Source organism: Lepidothrix coronata, unplaced genomic scaffold (assembly GCF_001604755.1).
Source record: "Lepidothrix coronata isolate B3197 unplaced genomic scaffold, Lepidothrix_coronata-1.0 Scaffold72, whole genome shotgun sequence".
Taxonomy (NCBI): Eukaryota; Metazoa; Chordata; class Aves; order Passeriformes; family Pipridae; genus Lepidothrix; species Lepidothrix coronata.
This window is the reverse complement of record NW_016690252.1, coordinates 1789551-1815094: the sequence shown is the minus strand read 5'-3', so window position 1 is coordinate 1815094 and position 25544 is coordinate 1789551. Positions and strand designations below refer to the sequence as shown.

Here is a 25544-nt window from a genome sequence, read left to right as displayed (position 1 = left end):
TTCTGTACAAGAAAGTAAGAAAGTTTTCCACTTGAAAAGTTGTCTTTATATATGTCAGTCTTTTACATGGTGACTTTTTGAACTTGGCACTAACAAAACACCATCCCACTAATGATGCACCTGAAGAGGTGTTTAAGAGGAGGTTGGACCTAAAATTGAGGTGCTGGAATTCCAAAAGATGCTAATTCACACTGCTGTCCTTGAAAACTTCCACAGAGCAGCATATAAAGGTCAGAAGAGTGAACACTATACCTAAATTATTTTAACTCCAGCAAGAGAGCTGTAAGGGTGCTACAGGTCACTACTACATTAGAAACAGGCCAAGATGGAGAAACAGTAACACCCGTATGAGAGTCAGTACTGAGGTACTGTTTCAAGGCATCCAGGTACCAGCCGAGGGAATGTGTCCTTCACCCTTATCCCCCATGGGCTTCTAACAGGGCACGGGTGGCAACATACCCAGTATGAGGCGCACTCAAAGAATGTGACTTTGTTTCATTACAGCTAAATACTAGTCACAGCTTCCCAACTGAGAACTGGGAGAACTGCTAAGAAATTTTATATTAATTTTTAATTTCGTAATTTTATTTTAAATTAAATAATTTCTGGCAGCCAAATTCAAAAGAAAAAGCAGCAGCAACGCAGCTTCTCTAATTCTGAGGCTGGTTAGGTTTGTAGATTTAATAGAGCTGCTTTCATACTTCAATTTTAGTCAAGAAGCAAGCAGTATATCCTGTGCAAGCACAAAATAAACTCAAATAGGTCAACCATAAATTAGTCATGGAGAACAATATAAAACCTTAAGCCTGATGTCACTGCTACACCTGTGTACCCAGCAAGTAGTAATGAAAGATCAGAAAGTACTGTGCACAACCAAGCTTTGTAAACTTACTGTCAAGAGTTGCCTGTGTTCTAACACCGCTGTGCCCGTTCTGTAAGCAAAGGAGAAACGAATGAATAAATCATCTTAGAGGTACATTCCATTTTCAGACTGAATCACACATCCAACATGCTTCATGCAAAATTCTATATTCATTCTAAATTGAACGACAAGGCAGAAAATTAAATTTTTATTGCCTTTAACAAAACCACATAATAAAGTTGTCTCAAGTGCAAGGTGTCCTCAACACACAGAATCCCATCCACTGCCCATAATGCACCCATCAGCAGCAGACCTTCCCATGTACTGTATATGACATAAACTTCAGGTTCACACCAATATGAAAGAAAGAATTGCATTAACATATAGGAAATGGTTGTGCTTTTGATCTAATGCAACTCACAATTTTAACTATCCAAGTTACACAGAGACGCCAATTTTTTTCCATTGAAAGATAAGACTTGAGAAGCACCAGTTGTTTTTTGGGTAACGCTGGAGTACAGAAGTGGATAGTCTATGCTTGATCCTCACCAGTACATACGAGCTAGTGCAGAAGACAAGTGTGACTGAGCCAACACATAACAAAGGCCAGAAGTAAATAAACTTACAAACTCTCACAAGTTGCTTAAACATTTAATAAATTTAGTCCTCTTAAAACAAACCTACGTTCCATATACATAGAGAGTAGATGGTTTTGAATCTCCCAAGAGAGATTCTCTCTGTCCTGTATTAGACTTCTCCTTATGCTTATTAAAATAACACATGTAACTAAATCCCACTGGTGTTCAAATCCAACAGAAAAGTAATGCTGGAGGGGCCAAAAAAAGTTTGGGATCCATTTGCTAGGTGCCATATAAAGTTAATAAATAATACACCTTTGGATAGAAATAGTCAAGTTATGGCAAAATACCATGACTAATATTTATGTAGAAATAGTTCTGCTTTTAAAAGCTAAGCTTTAGGGAAGGAAACTCAAATAGAATCTTATGTGTTAGTAAAAAAAAAAAAAAAAAAAGGTCGAAAGAAAATTTAAGAAGCCACAAAATCCGAGGCTCTTATATCCCAAACACAGTATTGCCAAAACCAACTACACACTAGGAGAAGCAAAAACAAGTAAGTGGTTGGGCTCGGGAAACCAAAAATACCACTTGGCTTGGTTAAGACATTAACGCACCAGTGTAATGCAAGCCTAACACAGGTAAGAACGTTTCCCCTTTTTCAAGACATTATTTCTGAACTGGACTCACCGTAACTGCCACAGGAGTTGGTTCTGACGGAGCCATGGAGCTTTGGTACGCTATCCTACCATGCACAGAAGTCTGGTCATAGGAGGAAGTTGTTACTGGGCTAGTGCTCTGGGATGAGCAGGTCAGACTGGAAGAGCTGATGGCAGAGGTTGTGTAGGTGGACTCCTGTACTGTATTGGATATTGGCAAAGAGGTATTCAAAGGATCACTGGAAAAAGTAAAAATTATTTATCATCTTGGTAAGTATCTCAAATACCCTCGTGAAAGTATCAGCTCCTACACAGTTATCCAGAACTACCTTAGACATGCAGACAAATCTACATTATTTATACTAGACAATGTAATAATTTTTTAAAAATTGTGTAATATTGTTTTGGTCCCTGCTAATCACTGCTTCAAAACAGCAGCTACACTAAGCACCTCCTCATTCTAGCCCAACCAAAACAAGAGTTTACACATAAGCACTTTCGGTCATGTTATTTCCACTTTCTCAAAAGATAAATTAATATTCATAATCTCTCTTTTTTAAACAAGCAGATCGATGAAGTCTGGTATATAATGAGAAACACACAGTCTCTTTACATTAGAATTCTAATGTTGCAGATAGAATTATGCAAAGAAAAAAAATACTTAAAAATATGCAGGAATGTTTTAGTTTCCAAATAGTTTAAATCATGCATAAAACTAGAAATTAATGTGAAATTTTATTTTTATTAATATTTCTGAACTAACTTCAGGAAGCTTTTAACTGATGCCAATTTTTGAATAAGGATGAAAAAATGGGTTACTGGCACGTTGGCACTCATCACTGGCTATTTTAGCATTTCAATAAGAACTGTGGCATACTGATAGACTGGCTTCTTTTCTGATCCCATAGGAGCATCAGATCTGTAATCTGATGCCAATCTACTGATACACCTATATGGTACAAAGGTCAATTCTCCTGGATCAAACAGAGAAAAATGCGGGTTGTGAGGAACAAACCCTCAAACAAATCTGAAAATCAGAGCAACTAAACATGAGAAAGCATTTCTATAAAGGGTAGCTTATTATAAGGTTATTTATATTCATGTCATCTCCATCTTCACATCCACCCAATCCAGGGAGATTTTGATTATCACTAGAGAAGAAATTTCTCATTTTAAGATGCAATCCACAGAAAACACTTAGCATGACAATTCATCGCATCTTCCCCTCCCATTACATTGTAACCATGTCTTGATGTTTTTGGCACAAACTTGACCCCCTCGAGAAGACAAATGCAGGAGGGGAACTCACACATACTTCATAGATTTTGAGTATAAGCTATTGTTGGTCGCCTGGCTGGTATTCTCACTGCTTGAAGTTGATCCAAACTCTGGGAGTGTAGGCTCTGATCCAAACTCAAGAGCTCCAAACTGAACATTTAACCCTGTCACATCTGCTGATCCAGGCATCTCCACTGCAGAGGCAGGAATCTTAAAGGAAGAAAAAAAGTCATGATACCTTTGCATGCACTGTCTCATTTAATAATATCAGTAACTGACACCCTCTCCTCTCTTTAGCTACAGTCTTTTCAGTTACTGCCTCAGCCTATGCTGCTAACTAAAACCGTGACAACAGTTTATACTACATAAAGTAACTACATCCCTGCAACCTGGAATTAATTCATTGATTCTGCCCTCATCTGGAGCTGAAAGAGTAAACCATACTATTCTATAGTACATAAGTGTCATCTGTGTACATTCCTCCCCCTCAGACAATATTCATATTGTGGCTATTAAGTCAATCTAAAAATCACTCAGTCATTTTCCACACAGAGCAAAACAGATGTGTGCTTGGAAAAGACATCACCACTCTATTTTGGATGTAATGACTTAGGATTTCCTGCTTTATAAACATATAATATACCAAGGTCTTTGCTCTCCTTTTCCCCAGCAATTTATATACAATATATACACTGAACAGAATCATAGTATCCTTTAGGTTGGAAAAGACAATCGTTAAGATCGAGTCCAACTACTGAACCCAGCACTGCCAAGTCCTAAACCATGTCCCTAAGCAGGACACCTTCACATCTTTTAAACACTTCCAGGGATGGTGACTCCACCACTTCCCTGTAGAGCCTATGCCAGTGCTTGACAATCCTCTCAGTGATGACATTTTTCCTAATATCCAATCTAAACCTCCCCTGGGGCAACTTGAGGACATTTCTTCTTGTCCTATCACTTACTACTTGGGAGAAAAGATCAACTCCCACCTGGCTACAACCTCCTTTCAGGCAATTGTAGAGAGCTATAAGGTCCCCCCTGAGCCTCCTTTTCTCCAGGATAAACACCTCCAGCTTCACCAGCTGCTCCTTGTAGGATTTGTGCTCAAGACTCTTCCCCAGCTCCATTGCCCTCCCTCTGGACTCACTGCAGCACCTCAACGTCTTTCTTGTCATGAGGGACCCAGAACTGAAAACAGCACTCAAGGTGTGGCCTCACCAGTGCCGAGTACACGTGACAGTCACTGCCCTGGTCCTGCTGCCCCCACTTGTATTGCTAATACAAATTCTTCTATGTTTTTATATTTACTAAGTACAAGTCACCATCCAATTACCTACCTTGGATGCTGGAGTTATCCTCCGTTTTGGTGGTTTTATCTGTTTCTGCTGGGTTTGATGGGCAGCCACTGCCTGGTTATCCATAGATATAGTGGGAAGTTGCAATATTTTGCTAACAGCTGTAGAGGTGTCTACTGGTGATGGCTCTCGGAGTTTTACCTGGGAGGAGGAGGACTCCAGCCCAGGAGGAGGAACAGGAACCACCTGTATTTGTTGTTGCTGTCGCTGTGTCAGCTGGCTCAGAACTGGGGATGGTTCAGGCTGGGATTTAAAGTCTGGTCAGTGTTGGGAAAAAGAAATATCAAAATTAAAGCACCGAACTCTGCTCTTCACTGTTCTACTCTTTATGGAAGAATCTGGGTGACCTGACATGCTCAACAGTTACGATTTTATAGCATGTGCAAGTCTCTTTCAGAGATCACACAAGTTTCACGTTGAACATTACCACTGTAACTATAACAACAATACTTGATATCCTCTACTCTAAATAAACACCTGTGGGCAAGTATTATTTAGCTTTCCCCCAAAAATATGAAAACAAACCTATCTACACCATCCTCAAAAACTGTTATGGATTATTTTAATCAAACACTGCAAGTTTCACTGTAATTAACTGTGCTGATAAAATTGACTACTTCCAAGAGGTAAAAAGTTGCGATTTAGAAGTATTGTGAGTTAGGATTCCCTGTCCTTACAAAGGAGGAGATTTTCAAAACAAATAGAAAGTCATCTACCATCCCATAATGGCTGAGAGTCAGAGGTGCTGGACATTGACAGGTTTTTCCCAAGTCTTCCCATTTCGTATTTTTCAGATGCTGAAAGCCATGAAGTGGCCCAGAGCACTGATCAACAACCATAACAGATCTACAGCATTTGCAGCATGCAGGTTTTTTTTTTTTGGTTGGTACAGTCCTTTAGAAAGCAACTTAAAATGTACATAAACTTTTTTTTTCCAGAATTTCTGCCTGTCAAAGATAGTAACTGCTACAAAATTGGCTGGTTATCTATACATAAACATGTACACATACACATGAGAGATAGAAGAGCTACCTTCTCACAGTGAGAATACTGCTAGGAACAACACTGCAAAAACCAAGTTTCCATCATTTTCACTGTTTGTACAATTTTATTAAATTACATGAAAAATTCATACAATTATGAATAGACAAAACAAGTAACCTGAATCATTCTCAGCACGCTAGGGAAAAAATACTGAGACGTGCATTATGAAGAGATTATACAGTACTCATTCAAAATTCATGTAACGGTTAGAAGAGAAAATTTGGGGGGAAAAGAAATGGCAAAAAAACAATACAACTTTACGCTCAGCTAGAAGCAGCAGAGGTACAATGAAAATAAGTCTTTTCCAGTCTTTGTTGAAAACTAGTCACAACAAAGTTCCATTTAAATATTCAAGCACACTAAATCAAAGATGTCATTACATGGAAGGCTCAATAACTTCAAAGATGTAATGACATTTATGGATAGGCTTAAGCCTATCAATACTTAGTTTGTGATATACTGGTGGTGTCCATTACCAGCAACTAAGTGTAACTCTTACAATGTTGTAAGTAATTGTATTAGTTAGATTACATTTTTTAGAAGTCTTTCGGTTAAAGCCATTTTAAACTGTTACTGTCATTAAGACATGTTTCCGGGCTAATAGAGAAAGAGGAAAAAAGCTATGCCAAAGCACTTACCTAACTGACTGAGGACTGAGGACTGAGTAATAGGTGGTTTTAGATCCCAGGATGATGCTGCAGCTGTGCTAGTGGTGGCAGAATTACTGTTGTTTTGTTGAGAGGTAAACTGACCCAATCCTGGAGATTTCAACTGGTCCAAGATTTGGGAACCAGTAGAGTTTGCCAGTTTAGAGGATCTGAGTTCTCCAAAGCCAGAACAAAGAACTGCAGACTACCAGAAGACAAAAAAGAAGAGGGGAAGAAGTGAATTTTTTAATTACTAATTGGAACATAATCACAGGGTCAATTGCTGCTATTTGGCAGCAACTAAAATCTCTTTACACCTAGATTACTACCAAATGACCAGTAAAAACTTCCACCACTGTAACTGCAATAATACTAATTTACTTGAACCCACACATCTTAAAAATAGCATATATTAACTAATAGTTGAACCAATTTTCAGACAATAAATGCCCAACTTCACACCTCACAACTGACTCAGAAATAGGCATGCTTCCATAAAAAGCAGTCAAATATGTGCTTGGAAACAACCCACCAGTTTTCTGGCTTTCAGCTCTTCACTATAAACAAATTATTTTATCCTACATCAGCAAGCAACAAACACATCTGCTCTCTAATCAAAAATTAATACAATTACTTCATGTAAATATAGAAAAAACTACTTAGCAAAATGAAAAAATAATATTTGGGGGTGGTGGTGAATGGAAGGAATGGAATTCTTCCTTTGCAACCTGAATTTTACAAATACTTGAACACCCCATGAAATGACCAGCACTAGAAAAGTTGTTTAACCTGAAATATTTATTTATGAACAATACTTAGAAAGCATAAGATCATTTTACCAGACTTTGAGGAGAATAAGAGTTTACAGCACTGGAGCTGCCAGTTCCTGATGCCATCTGTGTGCTGTGCTGAGAATTTGTGAATACTAAGGCTTGGCCAAAGGTCTGAGACTGAGCAGCTTCAAATGAGTTGCCTTCTGTCTCTTGGGTAGATGTCACTGGCTTTTGAAGCAGTGTCACCAAATCAATGCTGTAAAACAAAGCGAAATTTGGCTGTAATGAACATGATCATTAAACTGCACTGACACTTAAGAAAGCATGAACAATACTAAAGCTGCCATCCCAGCAACAGAATTATTAATAACAGTCTTTTCCAATGTTGCTTATCCGCCATACAAAAGTGACAGAAGAGACTTTTTTGACAGCAAGAAACAAACACAAAAAACCCACCCCTCTCTGAGTGGATGAACTAAAATATTTTCTAACATTATTTGAGGGACATCCACTGGAAGAATGGAGCATATTACCCCTAAGAAAGACAGGAATATGAACTATAGTACACCTGACATCATGCACCTTGCAAATCACATCCCTATTATACGGAAAATTCTGCTGTACTACAACAGTACCAGGATGTTTGGGACCATTAGGCTATTTAGTTTTCAGATCTCATGCTATGCCATTGCTAAAGTCTTCATCACACAACATTAACCTGCTCTCCAGGAACCAGAAGCTAATGTAGGCAACTGATTCCACATCACCACAAGACAGGCATTTGAAGACAAAGGCAAGAAAAGGAAGGCAGCAATTGATTTATTTTTGGTTCTTGATCTTAACTTTCTACCATCAGTAAAGGCCTATAATTGTGATGTTTACAAGGAAATTCACCTTTATGCCAATGCAAGCTTTCATGTTAACACATTTTTTCAGCACCATGTTCTGAACACTTTCTGCATCTTGAGGGGCAGGCCTTTCATTTTCTGGACACCAAAGCCAGAGCTTCCTTTTCAACAACAGAAAACTTTTTTTCCCAGCTACATTTGTTCCTGTCTGTAAGCAGGTCTCATGCAGAAGAAGTATTACGGTCATAAATTTGGCAAGTTTGTCTCCACTTCCATAGTAAAAAATAGTTAAACTCAGGAACTCATAAAACCAACAATTCGCAAGCAAGGCTTTTGCAATTTTGAGATGACTTTGACCAATCTCTGACCAAGGTTTAATTCAGTGTTTTATGTGTGCAAGTTAACATTGTTTAATCAAGCAGAAGGTTTTTAAAGCACAGGGAAAACATGGAATAAGAGCTTACCTTTGCCCAGGAATCACGTGATTCTCAGCTGGGACAGAGGAAGCGGTGAAGACTTTCGTTTCAGAAAGCTGAAAAAGAGAGAGGGGCAGAGAAGGAGGAGAGGTGTTTAATAACACGTGCTCACACTTCCCAATTGCATGCAGCATCTGCAGAAATCTCATCCTGGTCATGCACTTTCAAGATAAAAATAAATTCAAACTACCATTACAAACAGCTATGCTGCAGCTCTGCTTAAAAAGGCAAATACACGTAGCCAAACTTCAGCAGAGTCTTCTCCACAGAATCAAGTACCAACTTAATTAAAGTGTTAGGAAATTTGATCTACTGAAAACACACACAACAGTATACCGATGTCACTACCTCAGTTCGGGAAACAGTTTAACTGAAAAACACACCGTTACACAGTAATTAACATGACAGATGGTCTATCATCAGGGCGCAGGCACAACCTAGGACTCAACAGAGCAGCTCTGACAGATCTTGTTGCAGAAGGATAAGGCACTGCACTGCTCCCACTCATTTCACATATCTCTGTGTCTTACATTTCAGCTCCCAGCAGCAGCAGAGGCAGGTGTGCACTCAGGTAAGTACAGTGAACCAGCATTCATGGTTCCTTCTTGGCAGCTCTGCTTTGTGTGGCAATAACATCTCTAACTGATTGCCCTGAGAGTGCAACTTTGAAAACAGTAATAAAACCAGAAGCGTGTAATTGCTTATACTAGTGTAACAAGTCAGACCACCCACAGAAGAAAACTGCACTGTTTTCCCCATGCTGTTACAGAATAGATAGATATTCGCCCAGGAACCTGGGGAAGTGAAGTTGGCTGGTTAAGGTTTGGGCTTGGTTTGTAGGGGGGTTGGTTTTTTGCTGTGGTGTTTTTTAATAGCTTTTCTTATTTAAAAAGCAGCTACAACTTCCTAGGGCTAATTCATTTCTATTGACAGGAGTACTTGTAAACGAGAATAGGTCTTAAACCAGTACAGGTTAGGTTGAGCAAGACAGAGGTATCCATGTACAACGTTAATACTTTAAATTTCATTTGCACAAAATTAATTCCTTTGGTGTGACCTTATCTTTAGATTGAAGAATACCAGACCTACTCAAACACTCACAAAGAACACCTTTAGAATGTGCTGTTTAACTACAGCTTTTCCAGGAAACGATGCATTTTTAATTGCATACATTGCTAGCAGCCCAGTTAAAGGACATCACACACATAAGCCAATTTCACCTGCAATCCCACAGGCAGCTCTACTGAAAGCACGTGTATCACTGAATATGGACATTTGATAGGGATTCTCCTATGAAACACTGTTGATTTAAGAAGGGCACAGAAGGGCTGTCTGGGAGTAATCACCACTCAGAGGCCAAGCACAAATGTTTCACTTACTCTCCCAGCACCCATTTACATCCTACACACGAGGTCATGAAAAAATTAGTACCACCACAGATCTTCCCTAAGTTTCTTTCCCTTCCCTTGCTGCCAACACAACACACTTTAATCCCTCATTTCTGGAACACAACTGTGTCCTGAGGATAATGCTGCCAGCCCACTGGCTGGCACTGTGTACTGACCAAAATAAACGAAGCAGATTCAGCTTAAGCATATTTGCCATTAAAAAGGCTGCTCCTCTATTGTTCAGCGCTTTCCCCATTGTATGTGTTCTTCCAGAACGATGTGTACTGTACTTCCTCTGGTGTTATGGACTCCATTATATGGCACAAGGAGGTCAGCCAATGGCACAAGCAGCAGCCTGTGGTCTGCAATCCCTCGGTTAAATATTAAATTCTTTGTAATGTCAACCGTTTCTTACACTCAAACAATGCAGGATAAGACTAACCATGGACAAAACACTGAATAATCCCAAAAACTAAGCAAATTAAGGAGCCTGAGGATGTTTGTGACAAGGCAAAAGCATGCTTGATGCGTGAGAGAGGAAATGTTCCCTATAAGTGAACCAGCATGCAAACAGAAGTGTCCAGCCACCAGCTCAGCTACACTGAGATTTACACTACACTCTGCAGCGAACTCACTGCCACAAGCTCCAATCAAGCACTTAATTCACAACTTTGCTGGGATTACGGCATTTGTCAAAACACATATTTTGTGCTGCAATTTTATTATGCAGATATATTTAGTATTTCTTAGAAGTAGCATTTTCAGCTCCCAACCAAGTCATTATGCTCACTGCACACTACACTCACAAATCTTTCACTGAGGCTCTGGCATGTTCCCAGAACTGAACGAACAGTCGTGAACCATTTGCAGTGCTGGCCTCACAAGGGTATCTCCTCCATCTGCAGTGAAATGTCCGTGCTTTCCAGCTCCTGTTCCTGTGATAAAATCTCTCTCCAGTCACCAGACAACATATTTAACAGTTAGCTAACATCTCCTATAGTAGGAGAACAGGAACGGTGAGGAGAATAGGTAAATACACTCCAATATCCTCACAGAAACTCAACATAAGCAAATCAGAAATAAAAAAATCTTACTGCTCTTTTGATATGATGTACTGAAGTTTAAAGATACTAAAACAAGTTCTCATGCTGCCTTCTCATACAGGAAACACTCTCACCAAAACACACTCCTCCTCTTTCTTTTTTTTCTTTTTTGTTTGAAGTGTTGCTGTTGTTCCAAATAAAAAGTACAACTACCAATATTGTACAGAAAATGTTTGCCTTCATCCACCTTCCAGTAATTTGTATGTATTCTATTTCTGTCCTTTGGATAGTTTCTGTAGTTAGACTTGACTTTCCTTAGCCAGGAGAATATGATCACAATTTTAAGAGGAACACCCAGAGCCATCTACAGTATATCAACATTTGTCTGATCTTTTACTGTCCATGCCCTGAATATCCCATTAACAAAATACAACCTCCTGTTTTCACTGCAAGCAGTTTCCACTCTATTTAATAGCATGCTGACAACCTATTATATTTGCCCAATACTCACTACTAAAGATAAATACCAAGCAGGATTATTTGATCACAAAGATCTAATTCTTCTCATGTCAAATGAGGTTAAATTTCACTTACCTGCTCACAACTGATACCTGACTAGAGAACACCACATTTAAACATAAATATTCTTCAGAAAAACACCTGTTCTTTCCCTTTGGAGAGCAAAAATATCAGCTTCCAGGTTCTTTTAATCATTAGTCATGTTACTGAATTGCTTGTTATACACTTCAATGTATCCATTTTCCAGCCACAAGTTCATATTATGCTTTTGCTAGATTAAAGCCAGAGCCCATTATATACTCCTAAAGTAACCTTTTCAGATTCAGTAAACTAAAAATCGCCCTTCTCAAGGACCTTTTCTATCAATAAGTAATTTTCAGCTCTTATATACCATTTTTCTTCTGTAAAAGCAGTGAGAAATTGGATGTAGTACATAAGAATCGAGTTCAGGAGAGCCCACATACAGAAATATAAATCACGAATGATTAAGAGACAGGGAAGAGAGAGTACAATAGGGGCTTTTTGATACAGCATCAGCTCTTTAAGAAATCATGCTGAGCTGTTCTTTCTTCATCATCCACTACAAACCCAAAAATTTTTCAGTTGCTCCTTTCCAGACACCAGCCCCTTGTTCTGGAGGTGTGTCTTCATTCTTATAAACAAATGGGCACTTGGTTATACTACAGCATTTTTTATTTCAACAGGTCAAGTCTTGCAGAGGTTCAAACTTCTCTGCATGACTGGCTTACTTTTAAATGCTATTCCAATTAATTTTGGATTTCCAGCAGATTTCATTCAGCAATGATTTTATTTTTACTTCCAAATCATTGACAGAGGCACTCAATGGCATGTGGCCCAGGACTGGATTTTTTCAACAGCCCTCCTAGAAAAGCCCACGTTCAACAAGGGTCCTCCTGCAAAAGATATTTTGTCAAAATTTGAAAGGAAGATTTCAATCTGCTTAATGTGTTTTGTGATAGAATGCAATTATTTTTAGAGCACAAGATTTAGATCCAATCTCTTACAAGGACATACACTATCCTTACAGTTAACTCATAATTTGCTTAAAAGACCAAGATCAGGTTGATTTGAAGGGGAACCATTTTCCACAAAACAACATTTAAGGGCAGAAGCTGTATTTTTATGCGCCTTTTTTAATTTTTAAATCAAATTGGTCTGTTTTTCCTTTTTGCATATTTTGGGCTAACATATCTGCAGCTTGACAACTCATTCACTCTTCCTGAACATCAGCACATGAACAACTTTCTCCTAGGTTACAGGAACTTTTCCAGGATTCTAAAATTAATAAAAATTAACAATGGGCTAGAGATGTCAAGATTTATGTGCAAATTACTTAGTTTTAATAACTAATTAAAAAAATCCTATCCCTACCAAGTCACCATTGCTCAACACCCCTCCCATACTACAAGTGCCAGCACCAAACAGGGATGAGAACAACCCATAAATTTCCACCATCCTTAGCCATTAGTCCATTTCTAGCACATACTGCAGAAATTGAGGACAGGTTTAAAAAATATATCAGCTTTTGATGGCATTAATAGATATAGATATAGATAACAAACTGATTTTAGAGTTTCTTGCAATTTTCTCAAAAGACACATCCCTCATTACGTAAGGATGGAGTTTTTGTACCTGTTACATGAAACATTCACACATTTCTAGGGATAACACTGACGTGCCACCCTAAAGGAGGAGGCAAAAGGGATGATTTCAGAGACAATCTCTCACTCTTATGAAAACAAATTTGAAATAATGAGTATTCCTATAAAAGACAGAAGACTTCTTTTGAGCTTTCCCTTTCCATATTTCTTGACACTCATTTGTTTTTCAAACTGCTTAAGCTTTAATACAACAACTGAAAACTGAGCATCACAAATGAGATGATTACAAATGCCAAAACACATCTCACCTGATAAAGAATGATAAGCAAAACTGTGGTAGTACTTTAGACAACACATCATGATGAAACAACAGGAATTAAGCAATTAAGTGTTAACTTTAGCATACTACTAGCGCCTTTTTTTTCAATATTATGAACATGAAGTGAGCCAAGTGGAACAATTTACAGATTTCAAACAAAAAGCATCAAAAGAGAAGTTTAAAGTGGACAGTAAGCTTCAGCAATTAATTACATAAAAACTCTTGTGATAATATGTCTTTAAAACTCTATACAATAGTAGGCAGAAGTATGCAGTTATCACCCATCAGCATAGGGCAGTGGAGAACTGCAATTCACAAATAATTAACTTGGAATAAACCTTAAATTTTTTAAATCTATGTACTGTCCACCCAGCAAAAATCAATGTCTTCTTCTTGATACAATTTTATTTAAAAAATAAGTGTATCTAAATATTTATATTATAAACAGGAATTACAGCAAGAAACACAGTAAGAAATACCACTGCATGCATACAGAAAAGTATTACTTCAAACATTTGGTTTTTGGAAACAACACAGAAACTTTGAAAAGAGTAAATGATCAACTAGTATATCCAACAAGGTGCACTTACATCTTCATTCCAGTCTTCTGCTGTCCATTCTTCTATTGAGTTTTTCCATGCTCCTATTATAATTGGGGAAGGAAAAAAACAGGTGCAAGTTAAAAGCACAGCATTGTGTTTCAACTCTTCTGCTTTATAAGCGATCCTGCTTCCATTATAGTGGAACCCCAAACAAGGAGACAGTGGTTGGAAATGTATTTGGGAACACGGTTGGAAGTCCTAGAAAATTGGTCTGGAGAATTAAAATTCTGGGAGGGAAACACCACCACTCCCTCGTCCCCTGTCCTTAATTTCTGATTTCAGGAATTTCTTAGGCACTATAGCGCCAGATTTAATTTGCATGAACACGTCACACATGTCTGCACCCAGTGATTAATTCCAACCATTAGAAGAATTTTCTCCCATGTGCCCAGCAATGGTGAGAGGTTACCCAACCCTCCCACAGGATCTCCCAGTTTCATGCACAAATTTATACAGAGCCTGAAAAAAACACAACTACAACACCTGCTCCAACATCCACAACCCTACTGTACACAAATTCAATTTCAAGGCCCAAGCTATGCCTCCCGAGGCTCCTTTCCAACCTTTTAACTCTCTCCTCAGAGCAGAACTCCAATCCCTCACTCCAAGAGAGCAATGTTTTTTTAAAACATGTACAGTTCTTATAATGGCAGCAAAAAAGTCTTTAAGTTTCCACTATAGCTACAAACACTTCTTCCTGTAGCTTATGGCAGAGTTTATTTGGCGAACGCTGGAGCACAGCACACAGTCCACAGCCTGCAGAAACAGGAGAACTACAAGAAACAACCCTGTGGATGAAAGAACCTGATCCCTTCCCTTAGGAAACAGCAGGCACAGACATGCAAGAACAATAAAGGGACTGAAGGCCCACCAGTGAAAGCACAAGAGAGGTTATCCCACCAACGACTAGAGCCTTTGTTTAAAGTACACAACCACAAGTAAAGAAAACACGAGCACCAATGTTACTGCCACCGTCACTCTTGATCAAGTACAAAAGCAAAAGAACTGGCTGTTTCAATCACCTCCTTTCACTTAATCAGGAACCCTCTGAGATACATTAATCCAGAAACAAGCCCACCCTGAACACAGCATCAAATCCACCTTGTACTAATGCCACCACTGCCTTAGTATTTTCTTCTGTACACCTCAAAAAACAAGCGGTTTTTGGCAGAGGAGGGTTGGACCTCACTAATCCAGTGAGGAGATCAGGCCGACCACAAAGTTACATATGGTGGGGAGAAGAGAAGGGGTTTTTATACCTTAGAATCCAAAACTATTTGGCATGTCCTGAGCAAGGTAACATCTGCTCTGTGGAGCAACGTAAGAGTTTCGGAGACTGAAATATCCTATGCTCACATTTTAGCAAACAGCCCCTAATCAGGATGTTGTTACACGCTGGTAACTAATAACCACACCTGAGTACAACACTACAAAGCCTCAAATTTCTAGACTAATCCACACATTTCTATAGAAATTCTGAAAAGGAGAAAAAGCCCAATGAGTAGCAGTTTCTAGAGAAACAGTTAATTTTCTTTCCTTTCCACTGACCAGCACAAAATCCCTTCCTTGATATTTCTTCTTTAAAGAAACAGATCCTGGTATTCACCCTGCTTGTATTTATCTCCCATCAGTGGCTGCAAGGTCTGCCCCTAGAAGACAAACCTTGTGCTGGTGTCAGACCACTAACGACAGAGCTTGGAGTCTAACGAAATAATCACAAAAAGAGCTCAGACAAATCAAGCCCAACTCTTGAGCATTCCCCACCACCTCTGGGAAACTGAACCTGCTTGGAATAATACTTGTGATGTTTTCCTGACATTCAATTTAAACATTTATCTGTTGCTCCTACTTAGGAGTTCTGAGCATCTACTCTTTTTAAATACCAAGCACAACTCTTCACCCTTTTATTAGTTTACCCAAGCTGCCAAATTTATTACTTAAATTTATTAACACTCTTCCTTCCTAATTCAGTCCTTCCTGTCTCAATTTCACTGCTCTTCCTTGCACCAAATCCAGTTTGCTAATGTTTTCCTCCTATTCATGGGATTTCTAAGTCAAATCTTGCCACAGGCACATCAATTTCCTTTTAGTTCAAAATCCACGTTGCCATTTTTGCAATTTCATATATCCTCTTCCCAACCTTTCTACCAAGCCTTGTAAACCATCACAATTCAAGAGTTCTCTGTTTTTCACCAGAATTATGCTTTGTGTTTTCAAGAATCTTTGTCATACCAGCTTCAACCTAGATGGCTCTCTGTGACTCTTCACTGTTTCTCCTTGTAACAAGTTCAGTTTTAGAAAGTTATAAAGCTAATAAAAAGTATACAAGTTTTTTGATAAGTCTTCAGTTATTTTCCTCCAATTCCTCTCTTCCTGTCAGACTACTTACTTTTTTTCCTTTCTTTGAATAATCAGACATTGACTTTAGCCCTAAAATAAATTTATCTTGGTCTATGCTGAACTTCACGTACTAATTCTTTATTTCTGGATTACACTCACGTTCTAGAATGACCTGAAGGTTCATTATGACTTTTGCAGATCTACAAAAAAAAACCAAAAAAAAAAACCCAACAAAATAACCCCACAAAACCACAAACCCAAATACCAACTTCCTCATAACTTCCAAGCAACACAATTCCCTTCCTCCCTCTTGACAGTTACACTATGATTTTTTTTGTCGTTCTTCAGTTTCAGAGTCATTTAAGGCTGCTCATAACTAAGATGATAAAGGAAGTTTTTCTGTGTAGTTTATGAAACTATACCAAAGTAGAGGCACCCATCAATTACCAGAACACAATGCCATTTTTATAACCTGCTTTGAGAAGTGGGCACCTCCAACATAACTTATTTATAAGAACTGCTGTGATTTTCACTCAGGATCTCCCACTGCCCTGTACATTCCAAAGAAGGTAAGAGATGAATCATACTCTTCAGGCTTATTCCCTTTTGGATGAGGATTGGTCATTTTGTTTCTCCCCACCTGTCCTTTGCCTTTGCCTTTCATCTGCACGCTACTTCTATATAAATAAGGATGCAGGTAAACCAATGCTATATTATTTGGAATACAATTAGACTTAAACATTATGAACTGCTAAAGATTTGCCCTTTACTCTGTATTTCAACCAACAACACTTAAATTTCACCTCCACAAAACCCTGTTAGATTTTCTACTGGATTACACAATGGTGCACCTAAAACACGCTTCACTGAAGCTACTGTGATTCTTCTGGCAGCAATTCAGGATATGAGGTTCTAGAGCACTTTCAGAGCACATATGACAGAAACATACGCTGTATATTTAATGAAAGTGTTGATATTTATAATTCCTCAGCACTGGCTAAAAGAGGAATTACTTAGTAAATAACTCGGAATCCACAGAGAGTTTGTATTTGCACGGTGTCTTCAGAAAACACTCTGATCAGTACATTGGGTTTGTTTCTCCAGGCAGTTGCCCTGCTATCTCCTCTTTAACGTAACTGCAGATGACAGGCAGTACTTTTTTAAGTGTTTACTATGAGCTAATATTGTTTCCTTTCTTTTTAGATGAAATAAGAACTGGGACTGCGTAATGAGGAATAATGACAGTGATTTTCCAACCTGCTCTTCTTCTGTGTAAATTCTTACCTGGCATCCATAAAATCCACTTAAAACTTTATGGATATATATACAACTCCCACATTCAAATCTTTAGTAACTCTATATTGGGAACTTAACTGAGTCTGTTGATTTGTAACTAACATAACAGCACTATAAATGTAGGGGGGAAAAAACCCTGAAAACTAATATTTGGGATTGACAAGTCAAATCATGCTCAGCTTTGTGCAACCTACTTCCAGCCCAGACCTTGTCTTCCACTCTTTCCCCTCTACCACTGCTTCCATCTTCCTTCCCAGCACTCTCTTCTGCTTTAAAACTACTACCCCAGCTGCAGCCTCCTCTAAAAACCCTCAAGATGCCTTCCATCACAAGGTTGAAAGTGCTTCCCACTTGGACAAAACTAAATGATTCAGTTTTAAAGCCTACTCTTTTTAATGAGATTCCTTTTGGTTGGGGGACTTCTTTTAGATATTATAAGAGCTTGCGTAAAGAAGCAACACTACAAAATAAAACACTCTTCAGAGAGACATTTTTGTTTTGTCAGTTATGGTGCCTTTTCCATCTGCACTGAAAGTAAATCAAGACTAGCAAGAAAAAGATATTTAACACCCAAAAAGAACAGTCACACTTACCAAGTTTACTTTAAATTTCCACCAACCAAGTCATTTTATGGGAAGTTCCCACACTGACACTCATTCATTCACATAACCTTAAGAACCATTAAACTGACAATTCACAAATGCTTTCTCACACCTTCTTTCTCCATACCATATTCCCTAAATTTCCACACATGCCTTAAGCTGTGTTACTGAATTTCAGTGAGGTTCTTGGGAACATGCACACAGCAAAAACACACTCAACATCCCAAAAGAAGTTCCACATGATGCCTTAGGATTCTTAAGATTTATAGCAAATACAGATTTTTAGTATGGCTGTATAGTCTCTAACACTTTAGAATAGCAGTTGACAGTTACCAAACCCTGTTATTATGCTTCACATCAAATTTTCTAAATTCTTCACGCTTTATTTAATGTTCTTTTCAAGGGAAAAGACTCTAGCAAGCACATCTTGTTTGGGATATGCACCTGGACTGGAATAATATCACTGTAGCCAAAGCAACCTTGATGGCCCAGAAACCTGGGAGGAACTCCAAAGACTGAGAGGATGAGGAGGATGAGGAAGAAAGGAGTCTTGAGGCCTCCAACTCAATTCTGGGATGGTGTGCCAGGGGGGCATATCTGGGGAGGTCCTGGGACAGACAGTTCTCAGACTGGACGGATTAGTACTATAAAACTGTAGAACTCCTGGACACTCACATGCACTTTATGTATTTGCTGCAGCATAAAGTGCTTTATTAAAAGAACTGTTTTCTGCCTTACCTACACTAATATTGTCCAGAAAGTATTTTCTATTTTAGGCAACACGCACGTCAACCAGATCTCTGAATTTCCACCAGTCTGTTTGCTCAGAAGCACACTCCTCATGTAGACACGCTCATACTTTTACAGGGATCTGTTTACCCACACAAAGCTACTCTTATTCCTAGGCAGAATTCTTCCATTACTGAAGACTGAGGATGTCATGAGAGAAGCACACGAAGGCTACTCTGAGTTAGCAGGGAGGCTCACAAAACATTTGAGTTTACTTTGGAAGTGGAGCACAAGTCATGTGTAAGCCACAACCATACAGCTGCTATCATTAGTAACAAACCAGTGATTCTCTACCTCTGGTCCAGTCTCCTTGTACCTTTCTTATAGGTTTTCTTTTACTAGCTAAGCTTACTCTTCTGCAATGCTTGTGACGACATACCCTGTCCCTTGCTACCAATAGCAAACAAAAATATAAGAATTCCAAGAGGAATTTTCAAGACATTAGGTGTACTCCTTATTTGAAAAACATCAGTGAAAATAAAAGGTGCATTTCTGTTTATGCTACAGCACCAAGTATTTTCAGAAGTAATTCCTTGGAAAGATGCCATATTTGGCAAGAATGATCTCATTAATAACTTAATATAGTCAAGGCCACTCTTCCACGCTGGACCAGAAGGCACTCAGAGTGACAAGACAGCTGCTTAATAAGCCATCCTAAACTCTGAGCCTGTCATTGCCTTCTCTGGTTAAGTGGGAAACAGTTCATATGAAGCTCAGAAAGCTCAAGCAGCTCAGAGCAGATTTCAACAGAGCACTGGCCTCCAGGATCTCCCTCCATACTTGACACAGGGGTTGATGAAAAATCACCCAAGTAGGCTTCAGCAGCGAAGAGACCAGAAGAGTTACCCATTGCTGCAGTTAAAAAAATTCTCTCCCTCAAGGGTTCTCAAGTGCAGACAAAACCATGCATTAATTACACCATCCTGACACAGGATTTCCTGTCTTCATCTCCACAGAACACAGGAAGCAGTAAGGTATCCTATTTTCCCAATCACAGATAAGCAGGTCACCCACCTCATTTCTGAATCACCACAAGAACAATGCTAAGTGGTTCCTTTCCAGACTCTCTCTGTCTCTTGTCTTTAGCTGGAGTGTGTACTTCTCACTTGAAACATCATACAGAAACACAGAGCTACCTCTATCATCAGACAAGCCAACAGCTTTTTGGCTTCTATTCAAGTGCCTACTCGTGTTTTGTTAATTCATTCTTCTCTTCAAAGATGGCAGACCTTGGAACTCTCCTCCATCCCAGAGACTCACATCCTTACATTTCTGTGTTGCAGAGATGGGGTTTCCAAAGCCATCCCAGTGTCACTGAGTGAATTCATATCTGTAAACTGTTTTTCTTTTGTTTTTCTTCTTGGATATTCATACCCCATACCTAATGCCCGTGGACCAATCAGTTCTATTAGGACTTATGCTCCTTAATTACATTAGGTGAGATCTTAAGCAGTATCTAAACAGTTCTTCACATACATGGTTCTTCCAGTGACTCTTCAAATTCCTTTGTCTCTTAAGAGTTTGTTAGTACCAGAACAAGAAAATTGCACAATGCCTTCCCTTCATTCTTACCAGAGAGACACACAGGCTCTGTGCTCTGCACATCAGCAGCAGTTAAACTATAAAAATGAACTAATATCTGTGTCACAGAAGATGGAGTCACATTGTCAGAAGTTAAGTGAACACTAGCAGAATGATTATTTTAACTGCAATTTGCTACAGGTCTTCATTCCAGTCCTTCCACTTCTTGAAGCATCTTACCAGTTCCATCATCTGCATCATTCTGAACAGTCTCCCAAATCTCTGATTTTGTCCCAAAGCCATCAGTGGCAGAAGATTCCGTATAGTCTGCAGGATTAAATGTCCTAGAGTTTTAAAAGTTAAGAAATGGAAGAGAACACACGGGTCATTCAATGAACACAAGTGTCATCTTTTTAGCTGAAGTTGTACTAGATTTAACATCTCAATTTCACTTCAAAATTTTTTTTTCTATGAGCAGACAGAGATAAAAAAGGGAGAAAAGAGAAAAGGAGAAAAAAAGTGAGAAGACTGGAAAACAAAACTCCTGTAGAGAAAGTGAAGCAAAGTAATTCCTGAAAAAGCAGTTAACAGCATACCTACCCCTCCCAGTCTTACAAAGCATTAGTTTATACACACAAAAAAAAATTATAAGACCCTCTCTGCTGGTAAGTTACTCAGCACATGGCTGACTGACAAGTAACCAGTATCATGTCCTTTCAGAGCACTAGACCTGCCCAGGACACCCAATGCCAAAATACACAGATGCAGCTAAAAGGTGAAAAAGGATTATTGAAGAAAAACCTCTTTTCAGTTTCTTCACCTAAAAGTATGAACAAGAAGGATTATTAGTGAAGTAGAAAAAGCCTTCTGTTCATCATGACATCACTGATTTTACATGAAGTGCCATTAAAGGCAAACACTGAGTGAAAGTAGTGGAGGTTATGTTTCTATAAAGCAAATTATTCCAGCAAAATTGAGAACAAACTTTTAAGCTGCTGAGTAACTTCTTCTCAATCATCTGTTTTAAGGTCCATGTATGTCCAAACAGCTAACGCATGAAACCTCAAAAACAGGAGGAAGTTTAGAATCTCTACTTTCTAGTTTTATACAGAACTTGCACATTCTACATTACACTGAAATGAATCTCATTTTGAATTGGCCTAAGACTAAATACACAACACAATCTTCAGCCTCCAAGGCACTATGTGGCTGGTACCGATGGCAGGTATTGTTCTCCAAGTTTGAGATATTAACACTGAGTAAACATACATTAGGTTTGTATAAGGGTGCCTAGTTAGAAATACTGGTTTAAGACAAAAATGTTCCATTCATCATCTAAGAGATTTGTCAGTTTTTGAATCCATATTGGTTTATCAAACATACAGCAATATTCATACATACAGTGGCAACATTGTCATTTAATATTGCCACTGAGTTTGATCCTTGCCAAAATCTGTGCTCTGCATATTTCTTACCCCATGCCTTGGGCTGAAAACCTCCCCGCTCCTCTCCCTCTGCCACGTCCAAACCCTAGGAGAGAAAACACCATTTAACAGCAACAGCAGAGGAGCCACCGGTCACTAGTCTGTCACATTAGAGAATGCCACGGTTGAACAAGAAAACTACTATAACTGAAGTTAAATATCATTTACTTCCCAAATTCCTGCACAGAATTTGTTTCCCTAACACACACAAATAAGACACAGTTCATCTAAGACCACCCATCTTAGTAGGACCTGCAATTCCTTGCCATCTTTCTGTGTCTCGTGAAGTAGCTCCAAATGTCAATAAAAGAACTTACCTAAAGACTCATCCCAAAGACTGCTACTGCCAAATCATCAGATGTTTTCCAAAACTTTGTCTCTACTGTCTCTACTTTGTCTCATTCTTGCCTAAGATGCCCTGGAATCCAAGCCTCCCTGCATACCCTGATGGCTCAAGAAATTCCCTCTCTCTCCTTGTCTGTGTGAGGACAAAGTTGAAATACTCCATTTGTTTCCTTCTCTGACTCAGACTACCTGTCCATCCCTATCATCCTCTGCTTCTGCCAACCAGTGACCACACATTTCTTCTGCTTCCCCCTTAATCACAGTTACTGACAAGGAAATTACCCAGTTCAAATTACTCAGCTTCCCTGTTATCATTCACAGGAATATTCATTTCTATTTTAACTTAAACAAGTATTTGTTGCCTTCAATTTTGATTACCAGCCTCAGTTAATCTGATACAGTGAATGGTTTTATTTTTGCACATTTCATTCATGCAAGGCATGAAAATTTGTGTGTTACTTAACAATCCATAAAGCAAATGTCTATAAAAAATGTTAGCAACTACTTCTTACATGCAGCATATTTCTGCATACATTTCACCCCATCCCTTTTTAGGGGTTTTATCCGAGGCTTTTCCAATTTGTTGGGTTTTGAGGAAGACTATGCATACTATTTTGTATGACAAGAACAGGAAGAGGCCAAGAGCTACAGTCAAAGAACAAAAAACAGTTTATTTTAATGACAAAATTAGGTGGTAATTATAAGTTACCAGGCAACTGCAAGTTTGCCAGAGCACAAAAATTATAATCCTAAATCACCAGTATGCTGGTGTCCAAACATCAGAATTACTCATAACAGGCTGTTTAAAGTTGGATCAGAATCACCTCTTATTTTCAGGGGACCACCTGAACTGAGTAAGAACATTAGCTCCAAGACATGGTAAAACTAGTTTAGGAATTAAGTTCCTGTTTTAATGACTTTCCATTCCCTGCTCTCACCACTAGTTCTTCCCCTTGTCCCAGTTCACTGTTCAAGTGTTAAAAAGACATTTCTAGACCTACTTTTTGAAGGACTTCTTAGGAGCACCAAAGTAGCAGGATTAAATAAGCAGAGGAAGGATTCCCATGCAGCAACATACAGTATTTTTTGGGACAAGAATACAGAATAGCTGAAGTCTGGCACTGGCCAGCTCTTCTATCTCTACATTATTTTCCCCTCTTTGCTCTCTTTTCACAATTGGATGCAGAGAAGGCAGACAGAGGTTAGGAAAGAGGCAACAAGTGCTGTAACCTGGGATTTGTCACACTTCTTCACCAAGCTCACGTGCTCTTTGCCATAAAGAACAGTGCTCCAGGCCCGGTCATACCCAACTGCTTCCAACTTGGCCTTTGTACTCCCTTGCTCAGCCTACCTCCTCTACTGCTCCTCTCCTTTGTCCATCTAAAATCCCCAATCTGGGAAGCTGCTCCATGGCATTAAAGGGTCACAGCTCCCAGTTGCAGAGAACTCGGAGCACTCTGGATTTTGTCCAGCAGGGTTTTTTTTTAAGAGTAGAACCAGCTACACAAGGTTACCTGGGGACATGGTGGGGGTCACCACATAAAAAAATTACATCCTACTGCCACTAATACAGCATTAAACACCATTTACTGAGATTACACAGAAGCGAGATCAACAGTTTTCTGACAGCCTCAGGTACAAGTTCAATTGGGAGCTGTGAAACACAGAAACAGTCAAGCAAAAATATTTTTGAGTGAAGCAATCAGACATTCAGTACAGAGAGATAGCTGGAATAGCTACAGTGAAAGAAGAAACAGATTTTAGTAAAGAAGGTAAGTCTCCCCACTCATCCAAGTGCAAAAGCCTGAAAGAATGACCTCAGCACATGTAGTGGGTTTCTGCGGCTGGATTTTGGTAGCAGGGACAGCTACAAGGGATGGTTTCTGCTACAAGCTGCTGGAAGCTTCCCCTGTCTGGTGGAGGCAATGCCAGTCAGCTCCAGGACAGACTTCCTGCCACTGGTCAAAGCCAAGACAATCAGAAGTGATAGTAACGCCTCTGTGATAACATATTTAAGAACAGAAGGTTGTGGCACAGAAAGAATTCCAGCCAGGGAAGAGAGGAGTGAGAATATGGGAACAACAATGTAGACACCAAGGACAGTGCAGAAGGAGGGGCAGGAGGTGCTCCAGGCGCCAGAGCTGAGGCCCTGCAGCCCGTGGTGCAGAACATGGTGGAGCAGCTGTGCCCCTGCAGCCCATGGAGGACCNCTCAGAAGCACACTCCTCATGTAGACACGCTCATACTTTTACAGGGATCTGTTTACCCACACAAAGCTACTCTTATTCCTAGGCAGAATTCTTCCCCTACAAGAAACAGAGGTTGTCATGAGAGAAGCACACGAAGGCTACTCTGAGTTAGCAGGGAGGCTCACAAAACATTTGAGTTTACTTTGGAAGTGGAGCACAAGTCATGTGTAAGCCACAACCATACAGCTGCTATCATTAGTAACAAACCAGTGATTCTCTACCTCTGGTCCAGTCTCCTTGTACCTTTCTTATAGGTTTTCTTTTACTAGCTAAGCTTACTCTTCTGCAATGCTTGTGACGACATACCCTGTCCCTTGCTACCAATAGCAAACAAAAATATAAGAATTCCAAGAGGAATTTTCAAGACATTAGGTGTACTCCTTATTTGAAAAACATCAGTGAAAATAAAAGGTGCATTTCTGTTTATGCTACAGCACCAAGTATTTTCAGAAGTAATTCCTTGGAAAGATGCCATATTTGGCAAGAATGATCTCATTAATAACTTAATATAGTCAAGGCCACTCTTCCACGCTGGACCAGAAGGCACTCAGAGTGACAAGACAGCTGCTTAATAAGCCATCCTAAACTCTGAGCCTGTCATTGCCTTCTCTGGTTAAGTGGGAAACAGTTCATATGAAGCTCAGAAAGCTCAAGCAGCTCAGAGCAGATTTCAACAGAGCACTGGCCTCCAGGATCTCCCTCCATACTTGACACAGGGGTTGATGAAAAATCACCCAAGTAGGCTTCAGCAGCGAAGAGACCAGAAGAGTTACCCATTGCTGCAGTTAAAAAAATTCTCTCCCTCAAGGGTTCTCAAGTGCAGACAAAACCATGCATTAATTACACCATCCTGACACAGGATTTCCTGTCTTCATCTCCACAGAACACAGGAAGCAGTAAGGTAT

General features: G+C 39.3%; 1 protein-coding gene across 5 annotated transcripts in view; it reads right to left on the bottom strand.

The window, feature by feature from the left end:
• The window catches only part of UBAP2 (ubiquitin associated protein 2), a 99128-nt gene that overhangs the window by 24624 nt on the left and 48960 nt on the right, over positions 1 to 25544 (bottom strand). For 4 of the 5 annotated variants that reach the window (XM_017819057.1, XM_017819060.1, XM_017819061.1 and 1 more), the window contains 8 exons: positions 14002 to 14054; positions 8509 to 8576; positions 7263 to 7452; positions 6415 to 6628; positions 4715 to 4989; positions 3406 to 3584; positions 2128 to 2335; positions 893 to 932 (listed from right to left, as the gene is read on the bottom strand). In XM_017819057.1, the coding sequence (XP_017674546.1) occupies positions 893 to 932; positions 2128 to 2335; positions 3406 to 3584; positions 4715 to 4989; positions 6415 to 6628; positions 7263 to 7452; positions 8509 to 8576; positions 14002 to 14054 (1227 nt within the window). The remainder of the gene's footprint in view (positions 1 to 892; positions 933 to 2127; positions 2336 to 3405; positions 3585 to 4714; positions 4990 to 6414; positions 6629 to 7262; positions 7453 to 8508; positions 8577 to 14001; positions 14055 to 25544) is intronic. The other variant, XM_017819059.1, reaches the window with a different exon arrangement.